Source organism: Bubalus bubalis, chromosome 10, assembly GCF_019923935.1.
Source record: "Bubalus bubalis isolate 160015118507 breed Murrah chromosome 10, NDDB_SH_1, whole genome shotgun sequence".
Taxonomy (NCBI): domain Eukaryota; kingdom Metazoa; phylum Chordata; class Mammalia; order Artiodactyla; family Bovidae; genus Bubalus; species Bubalus bubalis.
In genome coordinates, this window is record NC_059166.1 from 86,794,135 (window position 1) to 86,814,986 (window position 20,852).

Here is a 20,852-nt window from a genome sequence, read left to right on the forward strand (position 1 = left end):
TTCCTATCAATCTAATAACCCCCCTTGTAGTTTTTTTCCTTTTTCCCCTTAATAGTAAATATTTATCTGAATCTATCCATTTATTCCTCACTTTTCAAGTTTAAGCTAACAGATGGAGAGACAGATTACTCCCAAACATCTGCACTGAAATGCTTTACCTGCAACTCCTGATGTGAGCAAAAGAGATTTTAACTACATGATATTTGAAAACTTCTCTCGCAGGCACTGTAAGGAAAAGAGTCCAGACTAAAAACAAGTTATCACTGAGGTCCACTCACATCCCAAACAAATCACACACACACCACTGTCTTGGTGTTGTAAACAGACCCTCGATGGTAAACAACAGCTGGGTACTGTGGATGTTATAACATTCACAGTTTGGTATTAGTGGGAACTGCTACATATGTGCCATTATACCCATCACATGACTGTACAAAAAAGGTAAGATATATTGACTGTCTGCTATTCACAGATATTCTCAAAGAGACCACTGCATAGAAACCAGAGGGACTAAAATGTGGCTGTAAATCTTGTAACAGTATTTTTGCTCAGACAATAATGAGACTTTAGTTACACACAGATATTCAGTTCAGTTCAGTCGCTCAGTCATGCCTGACTCTTTGCAACCCCATGAACCGCAGCACGCCAGGCCTCCCTGTCCATCACCAACTCCCGGAGTCTACCCAAACCCATGTCCATTGAGTCCGTGATGCCATCCAATCACCTCATCCTGTCGTCCCCTTCTCATCCTGCCCTCAGTCTTTCCCAGCATTAGGGTCTTTTCAAATGAGTCAGCTCTTCATATCAGGTGGCCAAAGTACTGAAGTTTCAGCTTCAACATCAGTCCTTCCAATGAACACCCAGGACTGATCTCCTTTAGGATGGACTGGTTGGATCTCCTTGCAGTCCAAGGGACTCTCAAGAGTCTTCTCCAACACCAGAATTCAAAAGCATCAATTCTTCGGATATTAGTTGAGAGTTTTCCTGAAGTTAGCTGGTGCTGTTACCCACAGCAGGCACAGGTTCACTACACCTACGCATCCTCCCATGGCAGCCACACTCTTTCCACGGCTCCTTTTCTCTATCCACTCTGGAATGTTGGAACCTGCAGCCTCCCCATCAAAGCTCCACCCACCCTATAGCCTCATCCACAGTGACAAGGTCACTATCACTTAGATACCAATGGATCCTTGCTGTCAGTCTATATTTCCAGGCTGCTTATCCCCTCTGAGTTTTAGGACCCTACTTCTTTCCTTCTAGGTATATCTGCCTGGACTCAACCTTTTATCATATACCCTGATTTCTGTGTTCACTGTCTGGATTTAAAGCACTGCAGTCCATTCTAAAGGAGATCAGCCCTGGGTGTTCTTTGGAAGGAATGATCCTAAAGCTGAAACTCCAGTACTTTGGCTACCTCATGCGAAGAGTTGACTCACTGGAAAAGACTCTGATGCTGGGAGGGATTGGGGGCAGGAGGAGAAGGGGATGACAGAGGATGAGATGGCTGGATGGCATCACCAACTAGATGGACATGAGTCTGAGTGAACTCTGGGAGTTGGTGATGGACAGGGAGGCCTGGCGTGCTGCGATTCATGGGTTCTCAAAGTCAGACAGGACTGAGCGACTGAACTGAACTGAATCAACTTAATGAATTAGAGACCTCAACTGCCCTCCACACTCCAGCTGCCTTAACCCACTTTGAACTCATTCACAGAAGTCTCAAGTGCTTATTCTGGAAACATTCATTTTAGTTCTAATAATCACAGATCTAGCCCGACTCCTTACTCTTCATGTGGCCTTAGGTAAACCCTTTCAGAACCTGCCTCCTTGCTTCCCATCACGGCCCACATCAAAGCATCCTCTATGTTCCACTTCATTTGACGAACATGGATGAAGCACCTGCTGAGTCAGGCTTTGGGGTGGGTACTGAGTAGAGGGTGCTGAGCAAATCACAGACCCTCTACTCAGCAAAGCTGGACTTAAGTCAAGGAGATAAGGCAGGGACCACCTAAGCAAATAAGTATATAACCAACAAGGGGGTGTTTGGGTTAAAAAATAACTGCAGGGGGATGCATGTAGAGTGTTCACTGAGCAAGTATGGCTTAGAAAAAAGACCTCTACGAAGGGGAGAGGCAATCATATGTCAAACACCTGATCACAGCAGAGATTCACTGAAAGAAGAGCCCACAGAGGTCAGCAGGAAGCCCAAGGTGCCGAGAGCGCACGCGCTATGCAGGAAAGCAGAGGTGACATCATGGCGACGTCACCACCAGTGGGAATCTGGTGCGAGGCACAACGGGGAGTCAGGAAAAGGTTTCTGGCAAAGGAGTAAGATGATCTGATTTACATTTTCAACAAATCACCAAAATTAAGTTTTACTATCACAATATGAGGGTCATCCCTCTGAGTCAAGAAGGTGAAGGGATCCTGAGGAAGGAGCTGCCCATGTGCTCTGGTATGTCCTGGGGGGTGCCCATTTTCCCTGCCATTCTCAGGTCATTCTTATAGCCCCCCTTTCACTCTCTCATTGGGGTCTTAAGGGAACCACCCTGGCCAACTCACTGCAGGGATATTCTTCAGGCTGACACCCAGAGTCTTTCCAAGCCTGCTCCCCATCAGATCTTCACCTCACAGTGTCCTGGGCTCTGGAATACAAAACTGGCCTGCTGGACGGGACATGGATTATCCCTGCTGCCCTGGCTCTTGTTCCTACTTCTGACCACAGGCTCTGATCACCTCACTAACAGACAGACCCTTGAGGGCCCAGATCCGAGGAGCCTCTCCAAGAACCAGAAAAATGAATGGCTTCCTTTTCTGCACTTTCTCTATGGTAACATTCATCACAACTAGGTTCGTTATCTTAGGTCTGCTTTCTCTGCTAGAATGGTTGGTACTTCATGGTAAAGGCAGTAGCTTTCCTGTGTATTTCTGGGTCCTCACCACCCACTGCACACCTGGTCCAGAGGTGGGACTTGATACAGGACTGCTAGACAAATTATGCAATGTAAAAGCAACATATAATACAGAGTAAGATATAAGGATGAACAAGATTTTAAAATTAATTTCTCCAGGAGGCTTAAAGCAGTATTGCCTTCATCTCTAGACAATTTTCAGTCTCTAACTTCAGCCTCATCCATTAGAAAGTGACAACAAGCAATTTTTTTTTTTTTTACTTTTAATAAATGACTAGAAGCAAACAATCTTTATAGTGCAAGAAGAAGTCTAATTTTAGGAAACCGAACAACTTGAGTGTTTTGGTAATGAGTTTCTAAGTAACTGTGAAGCTGACATAAAACAGATTGACACATCCCCAAGTTACATCCACTCACCACTCTTAAATGATCCTGAAAAAATCCTGCTCAGGAGAAGTTTCTGACGTAATTGTAGAACTTCAGCTTCCAAGGCTTCGACTTTTGATCTCCACCTTGATTCCTGCCCGGACACCATCTTCGCAAGATGCTCTGTGTATTCTCTGCTGCTTTTGTCTGCTGGTTTGGAGCGGATAATTGCCAAGGCCAGGGCCAGCTTTGAAGTTCTCAGATACCATGCTTGATTATCCATCTTGTTTTTTGTCCCTGTCATGTAATTAAAAAAAATAAAAAAGTTACAGAAATTCCTTTTAACTTTTACAGTACATTTCATTTGCTCAAAATTGATTGCATGGAATAACACTAATTAATAAGTTTACATTGGAAGCCATCTAACAGAACAATTTCTCAAGAAGTGAAGTCAGTGTGAAAAAAAATAAAACAGAATAAAAATGCAAACACATGCACATTAATTGTATTAAGATTCAAAGCAGTAGATCCAGATAACCTGACAAATCCTTGGACTGCAGAAAAACAGAGATTAATTCATTTAGTGGTTTCTAACCAGAGACACACATAGGAATCTCTGGAGGAGCTTTACACACACACACACACACACACACACACACACATAAATGCCTGGTCTCATCCCTCTAAAATTCTGATTCAGCAAATCTTGGATAGGACTGAGGCTTTTATATATTATAAAGAGTTCACTGAGTAATCAGAACCACTAACTTAAATCGTTCATTTAAATTTAAACCCTTCTCTCCTCTAATCCATCCTAAGCCCTGAAGTCCATGCTTCCCAACCCTGCATTCCTTTACCTCCTGTTTATATCTCTAACCAGGCCCCTCCAATCCATATTAAGAACAATCTTGCAAATATTTGCACCATTTAAGCTGTGACTCTGCCTTGAATCCGCACCTCCAAAGATTTCCAACTGCCACCGTAAGCAAACTTTTCCAAACCAGCCCTGGACCACAGTCTGACCGTCAAGAGGACAACACAACACCGCATTCAGTGGCTCAGTCCCATCACCCCTTCTGAAGTATAAACCCCTGTGGACCTCCACCATGACTGAAAGAGTTTCAGGGCTTTGCACATAAAATGTGCGACATTAATATATTTAATCAGTGGTTGAAAAGAACAATGGTTCAGAAAATTCAGGACTTTAACTGCCACATCCACCTACTGACACAATGCCAAATTCTACATCTCAGACTTTGTTCCCATCAGTTTCTCAAGGCTATTCCTCCACTATAGTTGGATCTCAGTCACACAAATAGATGTACACAGTTCCAGGCCACTCACCTTCACATCTCTGCTCCTAAATTTTCCCAAATTATGATGCTCCAACTCTTAGAGCTGCCAAGGCCCTGTGTACACCTTTCAAAGAACAGTGTATATACCCTCATATGAATCCAGTCTTACAAGATGTATGCCCTCCTCTACAATGATTACCTATCTGATATCCTACAAATTTTTACTGACAAAATACAATCTAACAGGTAACATAATGATGTTTTATTATAATCAGAGATGAACACAAGAATGTGTATATATATATATATAGTATATATAAAATATAATGTATATTATAGGAATATTTATAGTATCTAAAATTGGGCAATCAAATAGTTAAGTAAATAATGGTATATTGTACAAATAATTACATATCCATTCAGTACTGGAAGAAATATTTTTATTATTAGCACATGGTGTTAACAATGTACTGAGTGGAAAAAACAGTGAGTTCACAAAATTATACATATAATAGGTTGCTCTTAATTATGTGTAAAATTGGGAATACAAAAATTAAACAGGACTCCTCTCTACTGGAGAATTATTACTGATTTTTCCATATTTCTCTAAATTTTCCTGATTTTCTACACTGAATACGTATCAAATTTTAATCAGAAAAACATTTCTAAAAGATGGATTTCTAAGAGCAAAGTACAGCTGCCATTTTCCCAACCTTTCACAGCTATGGAATGCACCACGATTAGCTGCTGTTAAGATGGACAAACTAATGAGAGCTGTGGCCCCGCTTACTTTAGCCCTGGCATCAACCATCTCACTCGGCTGGCACGTCCTCCATCCGCTGTGCTGGCCACGGCGAGCAGACCATGCCTCTCAGCGCTTCTGAAAGGCGCCCTAGGCAGAGCGCACACAGGTGTGGACACCGCTCCCTAAGGAAGGCTGACACGGGCAACAGTACTGATCACAGGAATAATAATAATAAGTGACCTGTGTAAAGTGTTTCTGTTAGAAAAGAATCTGACATTCAACTATGAATCATGGGAATCCAAATAATAAAAACACAGCAAACCCCTGTCATTTTGTGGAGATATTTAATTAATTGATTTAAGCAAGCTCAAGCTGATTAATTAAATGTTCTGATTTTTAAGTTATCTGATGAGATGTTAAGGGGCTTCCCTGGTGGCTTAGATGGTAAAGGATCTGCCTGCAATGCAAGAGACCCGGGTTCAATCCCTGGGTTGGGAAGATCCCCTGGAGAAGGGAATGGTTACCCACTCCAGTATTCTTGCCTGGAGAATTCCATGGACAGAGGAGCCTTGCCGGTTACAATAAATGGAGTCGCAAAGAATCAGACATGACTGAGCAGCTAACACTTTCACTTTCATGTGATGTTAACAGTCTTAAAACCGTGCTGAGTATCAGTCAACAAAAAACGATCAAATTATAAAGTTGTCCTGGATCATATGTATACCACGGTCATTCTTCTAAACATTAATCAGAATGAAATGTACCACAATAAGCAGAATACAGTTCTCAATAGGTATCTTTGGTACAGACTTCCAGGGTAGGAATCACATTCAAAACACACACAGGCTACAACATATATCCAAACAAAGAAGGCTTTTATTAATAAACCCCTTCCTATGTCTTTAATTTTTTATATATGTATATTATAAACACATGCTTCTTTATTTTAGAATAGCATTCCTATCCTCAAAGTGCTATTTGCAAGGTGAAGGTAATTCTATTTCCCTTAAAATTTCATGGAGAAAAAGATAAGCTTCCTAGATATATCCTCTGTTTGTTTAACTGAGAGAAGAATTAGTAGTAATTTTCAGAAAGTCTTTTGTACATTAATTTTACATGCAAATAATTAGAGTAAATAATTAAAACGAACATTTAATGTTCCCCAAGAAGGTATTTAATGTCACTGAATTCTTAATCGCTTAAAATACAAAATTTTAACAGTCTTTTTAGAATAGCACATTTGATCAAATTGGCTTTCTTTTCTTGCATTTGGGAACAGTCCTTACCATAGCAAAGTTCCCCACAGGGTTACAGAAAAATCCTCTGACTTCTATTCTCTTTCAAGCATGAGTGCAGCAACAGCTACTCAATAAACAGTATTCTGGCAGTTTTTATCTTCTCTGTATCTGCTGCCCCCATTTTCCCCTACTGAACTTAAATCTGTTATCAACTAACCAATTCTCCATACTGTCTAAACTGTTTTGAATTATAATCCTGAATTCTGAAGTTGGTTCACCTCCAAGATCACTGATGAAAATTCTATGAAGCAAAGAGCCCCAGGTCACTCATATATAAGAATAACTAGAGAACAATTCAGGAAAATATTTTCCTAATATGTACACAACATCTTCAAAATATTTATTCCCCTTTAGCTCAGCAATGCAAGTTCTAAAATGTTATCTTGAAGAAATGACCAGAACTACTGTACAACAGAACTTTATGCCCCTAGATGATGTACAGGATTACTCATAACTACCAAAAAGACAAAACAAAACTTGTCAGCAGCCTGAATATACACACAATAGAAACACATTAATTAAACTATCACATATTATAAAATTTAATTGAAAATGTTGAGAAAATTTAAAAGTATGGGAAACTATTCCCCACAAGCTAACTACAAATGCAAATGTTACCTACTATATGCAAAACCACAAGGGGATAATACCTCACACCTGTCAGAGTTCCTATCATCAAAAAGAGCACAAACAACAAATGTTGGCTGATGGGTGGGAAAAAAAAGGCAACCCTTGTACACTGTTGGTGGTACTGTAAACTTGTACAGCCACTGTGGAATAGTATGAAAAAAAAAGCTAAAAACAGAACTACCATGTGACCCAGCAGTTCCACTCCCAGGTATATATCCAAGAACACGAACAGTAATTTGAAAAGGCATCGTTATTATAATACCCAAGATATATGCAAAGAGCATCCTACTTGTCCATCAAGAGATGAACGCATAAAGAAGATGTGTGGTGCGTGTGTGTGTGTGTATAGATAAATAACATGGACTATTACTCAGCCATAAAAAAGGAAAAAATGTGCAGTTTGCAGCAACATGGATGGACTTGGAGGGCACTGTGCTAAGTGAAGTAAGTCAAATAAAGACCAATGCTGCATGACATCACTCATATGTAGAATCAGAAAATACAACAAACCAGTGAATCTAACAAAAAAGGATGCAAGCTCACAGACAGAACAAACTAGTGTGGTGCACACCACTTGGGAGGAGAGACAGTATGGGGGAGGTACAAACTACTGGGTATAAGATCGGCTCAAGGATGTACTGTACAACGTGGGGACTGTACTCAATGTTTTGTAGTAACTGTAAATGGAATGTAACCTTTAAAATTGCATAAAAATAAGTATATTTTTTAAAAGTTAAAAAAAGAGTAAATGCAATAAAATCAGGGAAAGAACGAAATCATACACATTACACATGCTCAAAAATGTGTAACTCCCCAAGTGTTTTCAGAATTGAGGAAACACGCCAAAGGATGAGAATTCTGCCGCCTAGGTTTTCTAGTCTCCCCTCCTAACCAGCCTTGACCAAATTCTACTAATGAAATCAAGTCCCCCTGAAACCGAGTTCCCTTACTGAGTTTTTACTAATCTCTATCCAAATCTTTATTCCCTTTCTGGTGCACTCTGACCTCAATCCTATACTAACTGAACAATAACTAACCAGAGTCAGAGAACAAATAGTGTTATTGTCAATAACATTGTTAATATATTCAAATTCCCTAGTAGGTATGATCATTAACGTACAAACTCAGGTTGTTTCTCCTAACAGGCCTCTAAGCCATGGACCACTTGGCCAGATAACCACAAACCAGAGACATCCTGACCTCTGAAACTATTATTAAGGATTAAGAAATATCACAAATCATTTCTCCAAAGAAGACATACAGATAGATAATAAACACATGAAAAGATACTCAACATCACTCACTATCAGAGAAATGCAAATCAAAACCACAATGAGGTACCATTTCACACCAGTCAGAATGGCTGCAATACAAAAGTCTACAAGCAATAAATGCTGGAGAGGGTGTGGAGAAAAGGGAACCCTCTTACACTGTTGGTGGGAATGCAAACTGGTAGAGCCACTATGAAGAACAGTGTGGCGATTCAGCCACTATGAAGAACAGTGTGGCGATTCCTTAAAAAACTGGAAATAGAACTGTCATATGACCCAGCAATCCCACTGCTGGGCATACACACCTAGGAAACCAGAATTGAAAGAGACATTTGTACCCCAATGTTTACTGAAGCACTGTTTACAATAGCAAGGACATGGAAGGAACCTAGATGTCCATCAGCAGATGAATGGATAAGGAAGTTGTGGTACATGCACACAACAGAATATTACTCAGCTATTAAAAAGAATGTGTTTGAATCAGGTCTCATGAGGTGGATGAAACTGGAGCCTATTATACAGAGTGAAGTAAGTCATAAAGAGAAATACCAATACAGTATATTAACACATATATATGGAATTTAGAAAGATGGTAATGATGATCCTATATGCAAGGTAGCAAAAGAGACACAGATGTAAAGAACAGACTTTTGGACTCTGTGGGAGAAGGCGAGGGTGGGATGATTTGAAAGAAGAGCATTGAAACATGTATATTACCATATGTGAAATAGATGACTGGTGCAAGTTTGATGCATGAAGCAGGGCACTCAAAGCCAGTTCTCTGGGACAACACAGAAGGATGGAGTGGGGAGGGATGTAGGAGGGGGTTCAGGATGGGGGCGTGCATGTGTGCCTGTGGTTGATCCATGTCAAGGTGTGGCAGGGGCCACCACAGTGTTGTGAAGTAATAGTACTCCAATTAAAATAAATAAATAAATTTTAAAAAATAAAATTAAATTAAATAAAAACTAAAAAGGAAAGGAAAGAAATGTCATAAGACGATGATTAGTCCCAGCACCTTTGTTCTTCCCCTTTAAAAAGTCCCTAACTCAAAGACCAGGGCTTCCCTGGTGGCTCAGCAGTAAAGAATCTGCCTGCCAACGCAGGAGACGTGGGTTGGGACAATCCCCTGGAGAAAGAAAAGGCAACCCAGTCCATGGGGCCACAAAGAGTTGGACACAACTTAGCAACTAAACAACAACAACTCAAACACCAAGCTGGAATGGATCTGACACTTGCCTCCCACTCCCTTGCCTGGTGCCCCGCAGTAAACTCTGTGCTTCCTTCACAACCTGGGGTCAGTAGACTGGGTTTGCTGCACATCAATTGAATGGACTCAAATTTTGTTTGGCAGCATTTAGCCCGTGGACCTCAGATCCTTCCATGTCCGCAAGCAGATGCATGCCCCCTCATTAGATTTGTTTTGTGTTCCTTCTAATTCAAAACACACAGTGGATTTGGAAGCAGGGGCAGGGTAAGCCTTCCAGTAAGACTAAGGCAGCAGGATACTTGCCACTGTATTCCCAGTGCTACAATCTGCACCTGGCTCACAGTAGGCCCTCTATAAAGTACTTGATGGGGTGAATGAGTGACTGAATATACCAGTGCAGGTCAGATGGTCACAGAAAGCTGCCTGGCCAGCAGCTCAGGAAGACTGTCAATTACATACTAGGGAGAACAGCACTGCAGGGAGAACGGTTCAGGAGGGGGACTTAGTTAACCTGAAGGTCACATCTGTCTCTCTTCACTTTATGAGGCATCTTTCTCAACTGCACCCAATGAGTCTACTCCCTCTAAACTTATGTCATTCAATAGTATACTCTTAAGCTTTCACCAATATAATTCTTGAGTAAAGAAAACACAAGGTAAAATCTAGTTTATACACAGGATTAGGTCAGAGGGTAAGCTATAAGGAAGAAAACTGTATTTTATCTCATGTGAACCCTTCCCTTCCCAAAAACTGAAGAACACTGGATGAATGCTCCCTTAAGGACTGAGCTGAATACAGTAAGCCAAGATCTGGATGCTGGAAGAAGATCCCAAGGACCAGAATGCAACATACATTTATCAACTATGAGTCTGGGGACAGCTGAGCTATGGCCATGCCAGAACAGTAAATTATTACAAGACTTTTTCAACAGGTTCAGCAAAGTTTGGACAACGCTTAACATGCAATTTTTATATCAGATCCAGCTGGCAAATTCCCTAATTATTGTTATAGCTTCAGTACATACTGTACTGTGAAGTGTTCCACAGATTAACATCACGTGAAATCTTACACAGAAGAATCAGGAGTTACTCAAGATCTCCAATCTCTTCACTTTAATTATTAATGCGGTCTTTGAAAGCCTTCTCAGCAGAGTCTGTGTAAAACAAGAGACTTGAAAAGATAAAAGAATACTTACTTTTTTTTCCTGTTTCATTCCCATCATAACAGGCCAACTATCTGTAATTTTCCTGCTGTTGAAGGACTTAATTAAACATAGACTTAAACTGTCTACAAAGTTTATTACCATGGTTTTCTTTTCATGTAACCACCCAACTCTCAACTTTTGATTCCTTAATGCCTCTTTTTTGGTATAGGAAAGATTCCCTCTGAATTCCGGTAAGGACTATTGCACACAGGGAAGGTGCAAAACACATTTTGTAAGTCAGCAAAAAGTACACTGATTCAGAAATGCAGAGCTATGTATATTGTGCACAATCAGTAATCATCTTCCATTATGTGAATCCAGAGAAGGAAAGGGGACCTGATACCTACTATTAACACATATTTAGAAAATAAATTAGAAGAATTATAAGTTTTTCCTAGTTGTACTATTTCAAACACTTTATAAAGACACAATCCTTATCACAAAACAATCATATTGTTCTGTTAGAAAATCTGATAATCTACATAATTCAAATTCACAACCTGCACAAATTTGGAATCTTTGTCAGGCTGTATTCTGGAAATGGAAAAAATCACATGTCATAAAATGAGGAAGACTGTAGAATGGAGCCAGTAACTAAAGTAAACACCAGAAACTGAGAGAGATTCAAGCAGTGTTAGGAGAATGGAGCTTCTGGGACCAGATGAACCAGGGCCTGAGCTTCAAGGAAAACAGAAGACTAAACTTGGGAGATGGTGGGCACGGAGTCCTCTGGAAAAGGCCCTAACCAGAGAAGCCCCCTTTTGTAAATGGCACATTAGGAAACAAGATGTGTTTTCTAACTGCTATCATGTCCTAGCATCTTAAACTTCACTACTGAGTGCACTTGAGATTAAGAACTCAAGGAAGCAGGAGCAGTCACATAGAGACATCTTCTTTAAGGATCATTTTCAACACTGAAGAAGTGCCCTAATTCCCATCTGTCTCACTCACAGAAGTCTCACCAAGGAGACCACCGCAGATTTCAGAGCGCATCTGATAAGGCTTCATGGCCTCTCACAGGGCCTCATTTCACAAGTCTTTTCCTTACCAGGTAGAAAGTTCTTTTACTTTCTACTTAAATTTGCATTTGAAAGAGATTAGAGGTCTACTTTTTTACTAGCCTGGAACAGCCTATAAAAGAGGAGGACCATTTCACAGATATTAAGCATTTTGATTCTAGAAGTGCTCTAGCAGGTGATGTTCTTTGTGCTTTTATCCCCTTTAAACTCAGCCCGTCAAATGGATGTAACGTTGTTCTGCATTTTCCAAGACTCCTTTAAATGTTATCATATTTTTCATAATTTAAAAAAAAAAGAAGTAAAAAAAAAAAACAAAGATGGGATTTTAATCCCAAAAAAAGAATAACAACAAAAAAAACCTCAGCACCTCAACTTGCTGCAGCAACAAACAGAGAGTCAATGTGGCCCGTGCCGTAGGGCCCCTAACCAACTAAGGAATACTAGAAGCAGCAGCAGGCCATTCCAACGATCAGCATGCTACCCTCTAGCAGAACAAAAGACAGAAGAAGGCACATGCCTCTGGGCACCAGGTGAGGGATGCAGCAGGAACTGGTCCCAAGCTTTCCTTCCACCACTGTATCCAAGACTGCCTTTACCCAGGTAGCAGGAACCATTCCAGGTCAAAAGTGTCAGCAATCCTGTGACCTAACAATTATGTCATCTGATCTTCCCAGGGAACTACACCAAACTCTCTAAACTCCCTGTTCCTTTTGGTCATCAGAACCTGCCTTCATTCTTAAAATTTAGACCTGACCAATCTGAGATCCACCAACCCAAAGTCGTGATAGCTAAGACTTGGCCTCAAGGTGACAACGACCAGGTCTGAACCTCAGTGCCCATGAGAAGTATAGGCAGAATAGCAGTGTATCTTTTTTTATTTTTTTAAGTAATATCATTTGTATTACGAATTTCAAGAATCTTTTTTATCATGCTATGCTGAAGCCAATAAAAGGTCTTCTATCAAAAGTAATATCAATCTACTTCTATCAATAGAAGCTAGACTTATTAATGGCTTCATCAGGGTTCAATTTTACTCTGGGGTAATCAAGTAAAGTCATTTGTTTAAATTGATAGGAAACTCTCAAAGGTAGCTCAAGCTATAAAATAAATTTAGATCTTTAACTCATGATTTCTGTATCTAAATCTATTTGTCCTTTCAATTACGGCAAGAAAATTATAAGATTTGGGTTTCACTTCCTTAAGGAAGATCATTAATTTACACACATATTTGGCAACTTATCTCAAAGTAAAACTTCTACTTAGATGCTCCACCTAAGTTATTTAATTTGTATCTGAAGAGCTAAATTTAAAATATGAAGGTTAAAGCAACTTACTGTTTTCAAACAAATCTAGATTGAAAGTAACTGAAAATGCAAACAGTAAACATAAGAAATCGGGAATGGGTAAGTTAATGCAGACAAACTTCATGACACGAAAATATTACCAGAGAGGTAGAGGAATACTTCATAATGATTTTAAAAGGTCAATTAATCATGAAGATTAACAATCGTAAATCTGTAGCAAACAAAAGCAGTAACTGAACTTCCAAATATATGAAGCAAAAATTATAAGAAGGATAGACAAATCCACAATCATATGCAAAGATTTTAACATACTTCTTTCAGTAACTGACAGGATAACTAGACCTTGAATAAAATGATGATTATATAAAAGACTGAAAAACTACTACCAACCATCTTGAACTCACTGGCATTTATAGAACATCATGACTTATAAATGCAGATGTATGCATATTCTTTTCAAGTTCTCATGGGACATTTGACAAGACAAATCATATGCTGAGATAAAATAATTCTCATTAGATTTTGTAACTATAAGAAAAATAATTAGAAATGTTCTAGAAAATCAACTTTGTTGGAAATAAACAATATATTTCTAAATAAAATAGGGGTCAAAGAAAAATTATAAATGTAATTAGACTACTTTGAAATCATATTTCAAATTGAATGATAATGAAATACAACATATAAAAATTTGAAAAAGGAAGCTAAAATAGCTTGTAAAGGAAATTCTATTTTAAATACTTATTTTTATAAAAGAAAAAGAGTTTAAATTCAGTGACCAATTTTCCCACCTTAGAAAATTAGAAAAATAATATCAAGTTAAAACCAGAGGAAGTAGAAGGAAGGACATCATAAATATATAATCAGAATGCAGTTAAACAGAAAACAAACAATTAAAAATTTAAGAAGCAAAATTTAGTCTTAAATATTAATAAAATTGATAATAGTCCAGAAAGAATTATCAAGAAAAGAGAAATAACACCAGTCATACTATGATCAGGAATAACAGAAGCGATTTCACTACAGTGTATCCTTCAGCTAATAAGAAATAAGGCAAAATTATGAATGATTTATTTTAATATTTGAGAACTTATCATGATATAAATATATTTCTTGAAAAAAATATACTGACCAACACTGACAAAAGACAAAGAACTCTGGCTAGCCCTACATCTCACACATGCACTCATACAAAATTTCATTCCCATATGGTTTCACCATATGACTTCCCTGGTGGCTCAGACGATTAAGCGTCTGTCTACAATGTGGGAGACCCAGGTTCTATCCCTGGGTCGGGAAGATCCCCTGGAGAAGGAAATGGCAATCCACTCCAGTACTATTGCCTGGAAAATCCCATGGACAGAGGAGCTTGGTAGGCTACAGTCCATGAGGTCGCAAAGAGTCAGACATGACTGAGCGACTTCACTTACTTACTTATGGTTTCACTAGTAGATTCTATTTAACAATGAAAGAAGAAATTGTACCAAGTTTATACAAAGGCTTTCAAAAACTAATGGAGGGAACATAAAACAAACTTTATAAACTCCTTTTGTGAAAAACAGAAGAAAGAGAAAATACCACACTTTGTTTTATAATTTGATATGTATATTGGTATAACACTGATACTAAAATTACAAAAATATTATAGGGGAAAAAGAAACACTGCAAAACAATACATGTAATAAAAACAGATTCAAAAATCCTTTGCACAATATTAGCACATCAAAACACATCATTTTATAAAAAGAGGAATCATTATCACCATGGAAAGTTTTTCTAAGATTGCTTTAACATTCAAAATTAAACTCATACAGAGTGAAGCAAATCAGAAAGAGAAAAATATATTGTATGTTATCACATATATATGCAATTTAGAAAAATGTAACTGATGAACCTATTTGCAGGGCAGGAACAGAGATGCAGACATAGAGAACGGACTTGTGCACAAGGCAGGGGAAGGAGACTTTGGGAATAACTGAGATCGTAGCATTGACATGTAAACACTGCCACCTGTAAAACAGACAGCTAGTGAGAAGCTGCTATGCAACACAGGCAGCTGCTTTGTAATGGCAGAGGGATGGGATGGTAGGGTGGGAGGGAGGCTCAAAAGGGAGGGGAATGTATGTATACTTATAGCTGATGCATGCTGTTGTAGAGCAGAAATTAACACAACATTGTAAAACAATTATCCTTCAACTTAAAAAATAAAAAAAAATTAAGTTAAAAGATCACATAACTCAACATATTAGCAAAATAAATTATTTTAAAAACAAAATATAATCATTTTGTTTTATAAGAAATGTTTAAAAAATTCAAACTGGTTCATAATTGAAAAAAAACTTCATAAATGCAAACAACAAAAGAATACAAGTGAATTTATTCACTGTGATAAAGTTATACAAAAATACACAGGAAATATTATACTCAATGATGAAACACTGAATGCCTTATCATTAAGACTGGAAATATAACTAGGATATACATTCTTCTCAATTCTATTAAATACTTTACTGGATATAACAGGAAGTGAAAGTCACTCAGCTGTGTCCAACTCTTTTGCAACCCCATGTACTATACAGTCCATGGAATTCTCCAAGCCAGAATACTGGAGTCGGTAGTCTTTACCTTCTCCAGGGGATCTTCCCAACCCAGGGATCAAACCCAGGTCTCCCGCATTGCAGGCAGATTCTTTCCCAGCTGAGCCACAAGGGAAGCCCAAGAATACTGGAGTGGGTAATCTATCCCTTCTCCAGGGTACCTTTCCGACCCAGGAATCCAACCAGGGTCTCCTGCATTGCAGGCAGATTCTTTACCAACTGAGCTATCAGGGAAGCCCAACAGGAAGTGAAATACAGAAATGAAAAGATATGTACATTGGAAATACAGAAGTAAAACTCTGCGTGTGTGCGCTCAGTCACTTCAGTCATGTCCGACTCTTAGCAACCCCATGGACTGTAGCCGGCCAAGTTCCTCTGTCCATGGGATTCTCCAGGCAAGAATACTGGAGTGGGTTGCCATGCCCTCCCTCCAGGCAATCTTCCCAAACCAGAGACTGAACCAGTGTCTCCTGCATTTCCTGCATCACAGGCGGATTCTTTACCGCTGAGCCACTAGGGAAGCCTAGTAAAAGTCTACTCATTACTATACAGCACAAATATCTAAAGGAAACCCCCAGGAATCTGAGAACAATTGATAGAATTTATGAATCAATTTAGCTAGGTCTCAGGACACAAGGTCAATATGCAAAAATCAATTAAAGTTTTAGAATAATGATGATGATGAATAAATTTAACAGCAGATATGAAAGACTTCCACCTTGAAAAGTATAAAACATTCAGTTCAGTAAAACTGAAGACCTAAATAAATCAAGATATACAATGTCCATGGACTAGAAGACTTAATATTATTAAGATCTTGAAAGTGAAAGTGAAGTCGCTCAGTTGTGTCAGACTCTTTGTGACCCAATGGACTACAGCCTACCAGGCTCCTCTGTCCATGGGATTTTCCAGGCAATAGTACTGGAGTGGATTGCCATTTCGTTCTCCAGTTCTCCTAAAATTGACCCAATTAAACAATCCTGAATCAAAATTCTGATCAACTTCACTGTATAACTTGATAAATTAATTTGAAATTTTATACTGAAACTTAAAAAAAAAACTAGAATAGCAAACATAATCTTGAAAAAGAATAAAGTTCCCTTGTGGCTCAGCTGGTAAAGAATCTGCCTGCAATGCAGGAAACCTGGGTTCTATCCCTGGGTTGGGAAGAGCCCCTGGAGAAGGGAAAGGCTACCCACTCCAGTAATCTGGCCTGGAGAATTCCATATCAGTCTATGGGTTCACAAAGAGTTGGACACGACTGAGCCACTTTCACTTTCACATTAAACAAATCAAACTGCTTAGCTGCAACACAATATACAGCCAAAGCAATCAAGACCATGTGGTATTAGAATAATGATATACAAATATATCAATGGAACACAACAGTGAGTTAAAACTTGATTCAAACTTTTAGACTCAATTCATTTTTGACCAAGAAACCATGGCAACTGGGAAAGTAGAATCTTGTCAACACACAATCCTAGAACAGTTTATTAAATATATGGGAAATGAACATTTCCCTCTATTCAGATCTTACAGAATAATCACATCTAATTGAATCACAGACCTAAACATAAAAACAAAAACTAGAAGGAAACAGAATGATTAGGGAATGAGAAAGATTATTGATATTGGTCATAAAAAGTATTCATCATTAAAGAAACACTGATAATATAGACATCATCAAAATTAAATCTGCTACTCATCAAAAAACATCATTAAGAAAATAAAGAGATAAACTACAAACTGGAAAGAAATATTCACTATATATTTACCTGACAAAGGACCTGGATACAACTCTATGAAGAACAGATAAAAATCATTAAGGAAAAAATAACTACTAAAAATGGCCCAAAGCTATAAACATATGTCATAAAAGAAGCTATAAAAATAGTCAATATATGAAAAGATACTCAAAGTTATTAGAGAAACACAAACTAAATCACAATGAGACACCACTTCACATTCACAAGAGCTAAAATTAAGAAGTATATGAATAAGTGAAACTCTCACACATGGCTGGCAGAAATGTAAAATGGCCTGACCATTTTTGGAAAAAGTTTCACAGTTTCTCAAAAAATTGAATGTATAATCTTTCTATAACCCAGGAAATCCACTCTTATTTACCCAAGAGATAATATAAAGATATGTGACAAAAGAAGTGTAAAAGAATGTTCATAGCCACTTTATTTGTAACAGCCCAAAACTAGAAATAGCCCATGTGTCATCAGTTAACAGGATGGAATAAACAAATTCTGGCATATCCACACAATGAAATACTACTTAGCAATAAAAAGGGATGAACCACAGATGCACTCATCACCATGGATGAATCTCAAAACACTATACTGTGTGAATAATAGAAACACACACAGAAGTACACAAACTCTAAGCTTCCATTTAAATGAAGTTCTAAAACAAAGCATTGAAAAATGTGATTAATGTTTTCTCTATGAGATGGAGGAGATTACCTGGAAAGAAGAATGAAGGGATTTTCCAGGGTGACAGTAACATTCTGTATTTCATGGGGCTGATATACTGGAGAAGGCAATGGCACCCCACTCCAGTACTCTTGCCTAGAAAATCCCATGGACGGAGGAGCCTGGTAGGCCGCAGTCCATGGGGTCGCTGAAGGTCAGACACGACTGAGTGACTTCACTTTCACTTTTCACTTCCATGCATTGGAGAAGGAAAGGGCAACCCATTCCAGTGTTCTTGCCTGGAGAATCCCAGGGACGGGGGAGCCTGGTGGGCTGCCGTCTATGGGGCCGCACAGAGTCGGACACAACTGAAGTGACTTAGCAGCAGATATAAATGGGTGTGTTAAGTCATCAGAGCCACTAATGATATACTTCATGTTTTCCATTTCCTTGTATTTAAATTTCATTCCATCAAATAGGGGGTTTCTAGCAAAACTAGAGCTGAAACGACCAGATTTACACTCCACCTTAAACAAGTAGACAGAAAAACATATAAACAATAAATAAATATATAAAAGTCTCCAAACACTGGACAGAAAGCATGTAGGGTTCTAATTTCCTAGAACAGAAAACAGAACAGAAACAAGGTGAACCTTGCTAGGCACCAGCTTCTTGCCTGAAGGCAGTTTCCAGGCCACAATACAAGAAGGGGAAGCCAAACAGAGCCTGAATATCTCAGAAAGCTGAGCAGACTGAGGTCAGATTCAGAAGCCAGGGATACAGGAATTGTCAGGGCAGAGTCCCAGAAAGAAGGGAATTGCACGGAAGGATGGCTCTGGAAATCTGCAGGAGTCCCTCAAAATGTTAGCTACTTATTTGTGCATGTATGAGAGCAAACTGGGGCTCTTCCCAGGTGGCTCGCTGGTAAAGAACCTGCCTGCCAATGCAGGTTCCATCTCTGGGTAGGGAAGATCCCCTGGATTAGGAAACGGAATCCACTCCAGTATTCTTGCCTGGAAGATTCCATGGACAGAGCAGGCTGCAGTCCATGGGGTCACAAAGAGTCGGGTACAAATGCAGGATTGAACACACATGCAAACACAAGAGCAAACTATCTCAAGTCCAGTGGTTCCAATGATTTTCCATTAAGAACGTAACAAAGGCAAATCCTTCAAAAGAAGCACACGAGAAGAGATTCAGTTCAATTCAGTCGCTTAGTGGTGTCCGACTCTTTGTGATCCCATGAACCTCAGCACGCCAGGCCTCCCTGTCCATCACCAACTCCTGAAGTCTACCCAAACCCATGTCCATTGAGTCGGTGATGCCATCCAATCATCTCTTCCTCTGTCATCCCCTTCTCTTGCCCACAATCTTTCCCAGCATCAGGGTCTTTTCAAATGAGTCAGCTCTTCCCATTAGGTGGCCAAAGGATTGGAGTTTCAGCTTCAACATCAGTCCTTCCAATGAATATTCAGAACTGATTTCCTTTAGGATGGACTAGTTGGATCTCCTTGCAGTTCAAGGGACTCTCAAGAGTCTTCTCCAACACCACAGTTCAAAAGCATCAATTCTTCAATGCTCAGCTTTCTTCATAGTCCAACTCTCACATCCATACCTGACCACTGGAAAAACCACAGCCTTCACTAGATGGACCTTTGTTGACAAAGTAATGTCTCTGCTTTTCAATATGCTGTCTAGGTTGGTCATAGCTTTCCTTGCAAGGAGTAAGCATCTTTTAATTTCATGGCTGCAGTCACTATCTGCAGTGATTTTGGAGCCCGGAAAAACATAATCAGCCACTGTTGCCACTGTTTCCCCATCTATTTGCCATGAAGTGATGGGACCAGATGCCATGATCTTAGTTTTCTGAATGTTGGGCTTTAAGCCAACTTTTTCACTCTCCTCTTTCACTTTCATCAAGAGGTTCTTTAGTTCTTCACTTTCTGCCATAAGGGTGGTGTCATCTGCATATCTGAGGTTATTGATAATTCTCCCAGCAATCTTGATTCCAGCTTGTGCTTCCTCCAAGCCAGCGTTTCTCATGATGTACTCTGCATAAAAGTTAAATAAGCAGGATGACAATATACAACCTTGATGTACTCCTTTTCCTATTTAGAACCAGTCTGTTGTTCCATGTCCAGTTCTGTTGCTTCCTGACCTGCATACGATTAGACAAAAAATAATGAACCACCTGCAGCACTCCACTTTGACCATGTGTAGGCATCACTGTGGGCAAAACATCTGAGAAAGGAAGGCCAAGAAGAGGCAATAAATAAAAAGACAACCCATGGAAATGTTAAGAACACAAAGCCCAAAAAATAACAGAACTGGTGTTTCCTTCTCCTTTATCCTGTGTTTCAGAAGTTCTTACAGTTGAAGCTGCCATGCAATCACCTGGAATGCTTGTAAAACACAAAGTCCCTAGACTCCATCCCTGGAGTTTCTGATTTAATACGTGTGGAGTTGGCCTGATAATCTATTTCTTACATGTTCCCAGGTAATAGTGATGCTGCTGGTGTAAGGACTACAGTTGCACCATGACTTACATACTCCATCCCTGGAATAATACCACATTTAG

At 39.2% G+C, this 20,852-nt stretch overlaps 1 protein-coding gene across 3 annotated transcripts in view; it reads right to left on the reverse strand.

The window, feature by feature from the left end:
• MEI4 (meiotic double-stranded break formation protein 4) overlaps window positions 1-20,852 on the reverse strand; it is a 334,353-nt gene that overhangs the window by 290,818 nt on the left and 22,683 nt on the right. For 2 of the 3 annotated variants that reach the window (XM_025294854.2, XM_006075221.3), the window contains exon 2: window positions 3,330-3,575. In XM_025294854.2, coding sequence (XP_025150639.2) covers window positions 3,330-3,575 — 246 coding nt within the window. Of the gene's footprint in view, window positions 1-3,329; window positions 3,576-6,604; window positions 6,776-20,852 lie in introns of those variants that run through there. The other variant, XM_044924498.1, reaches the window with a different exon arrangement.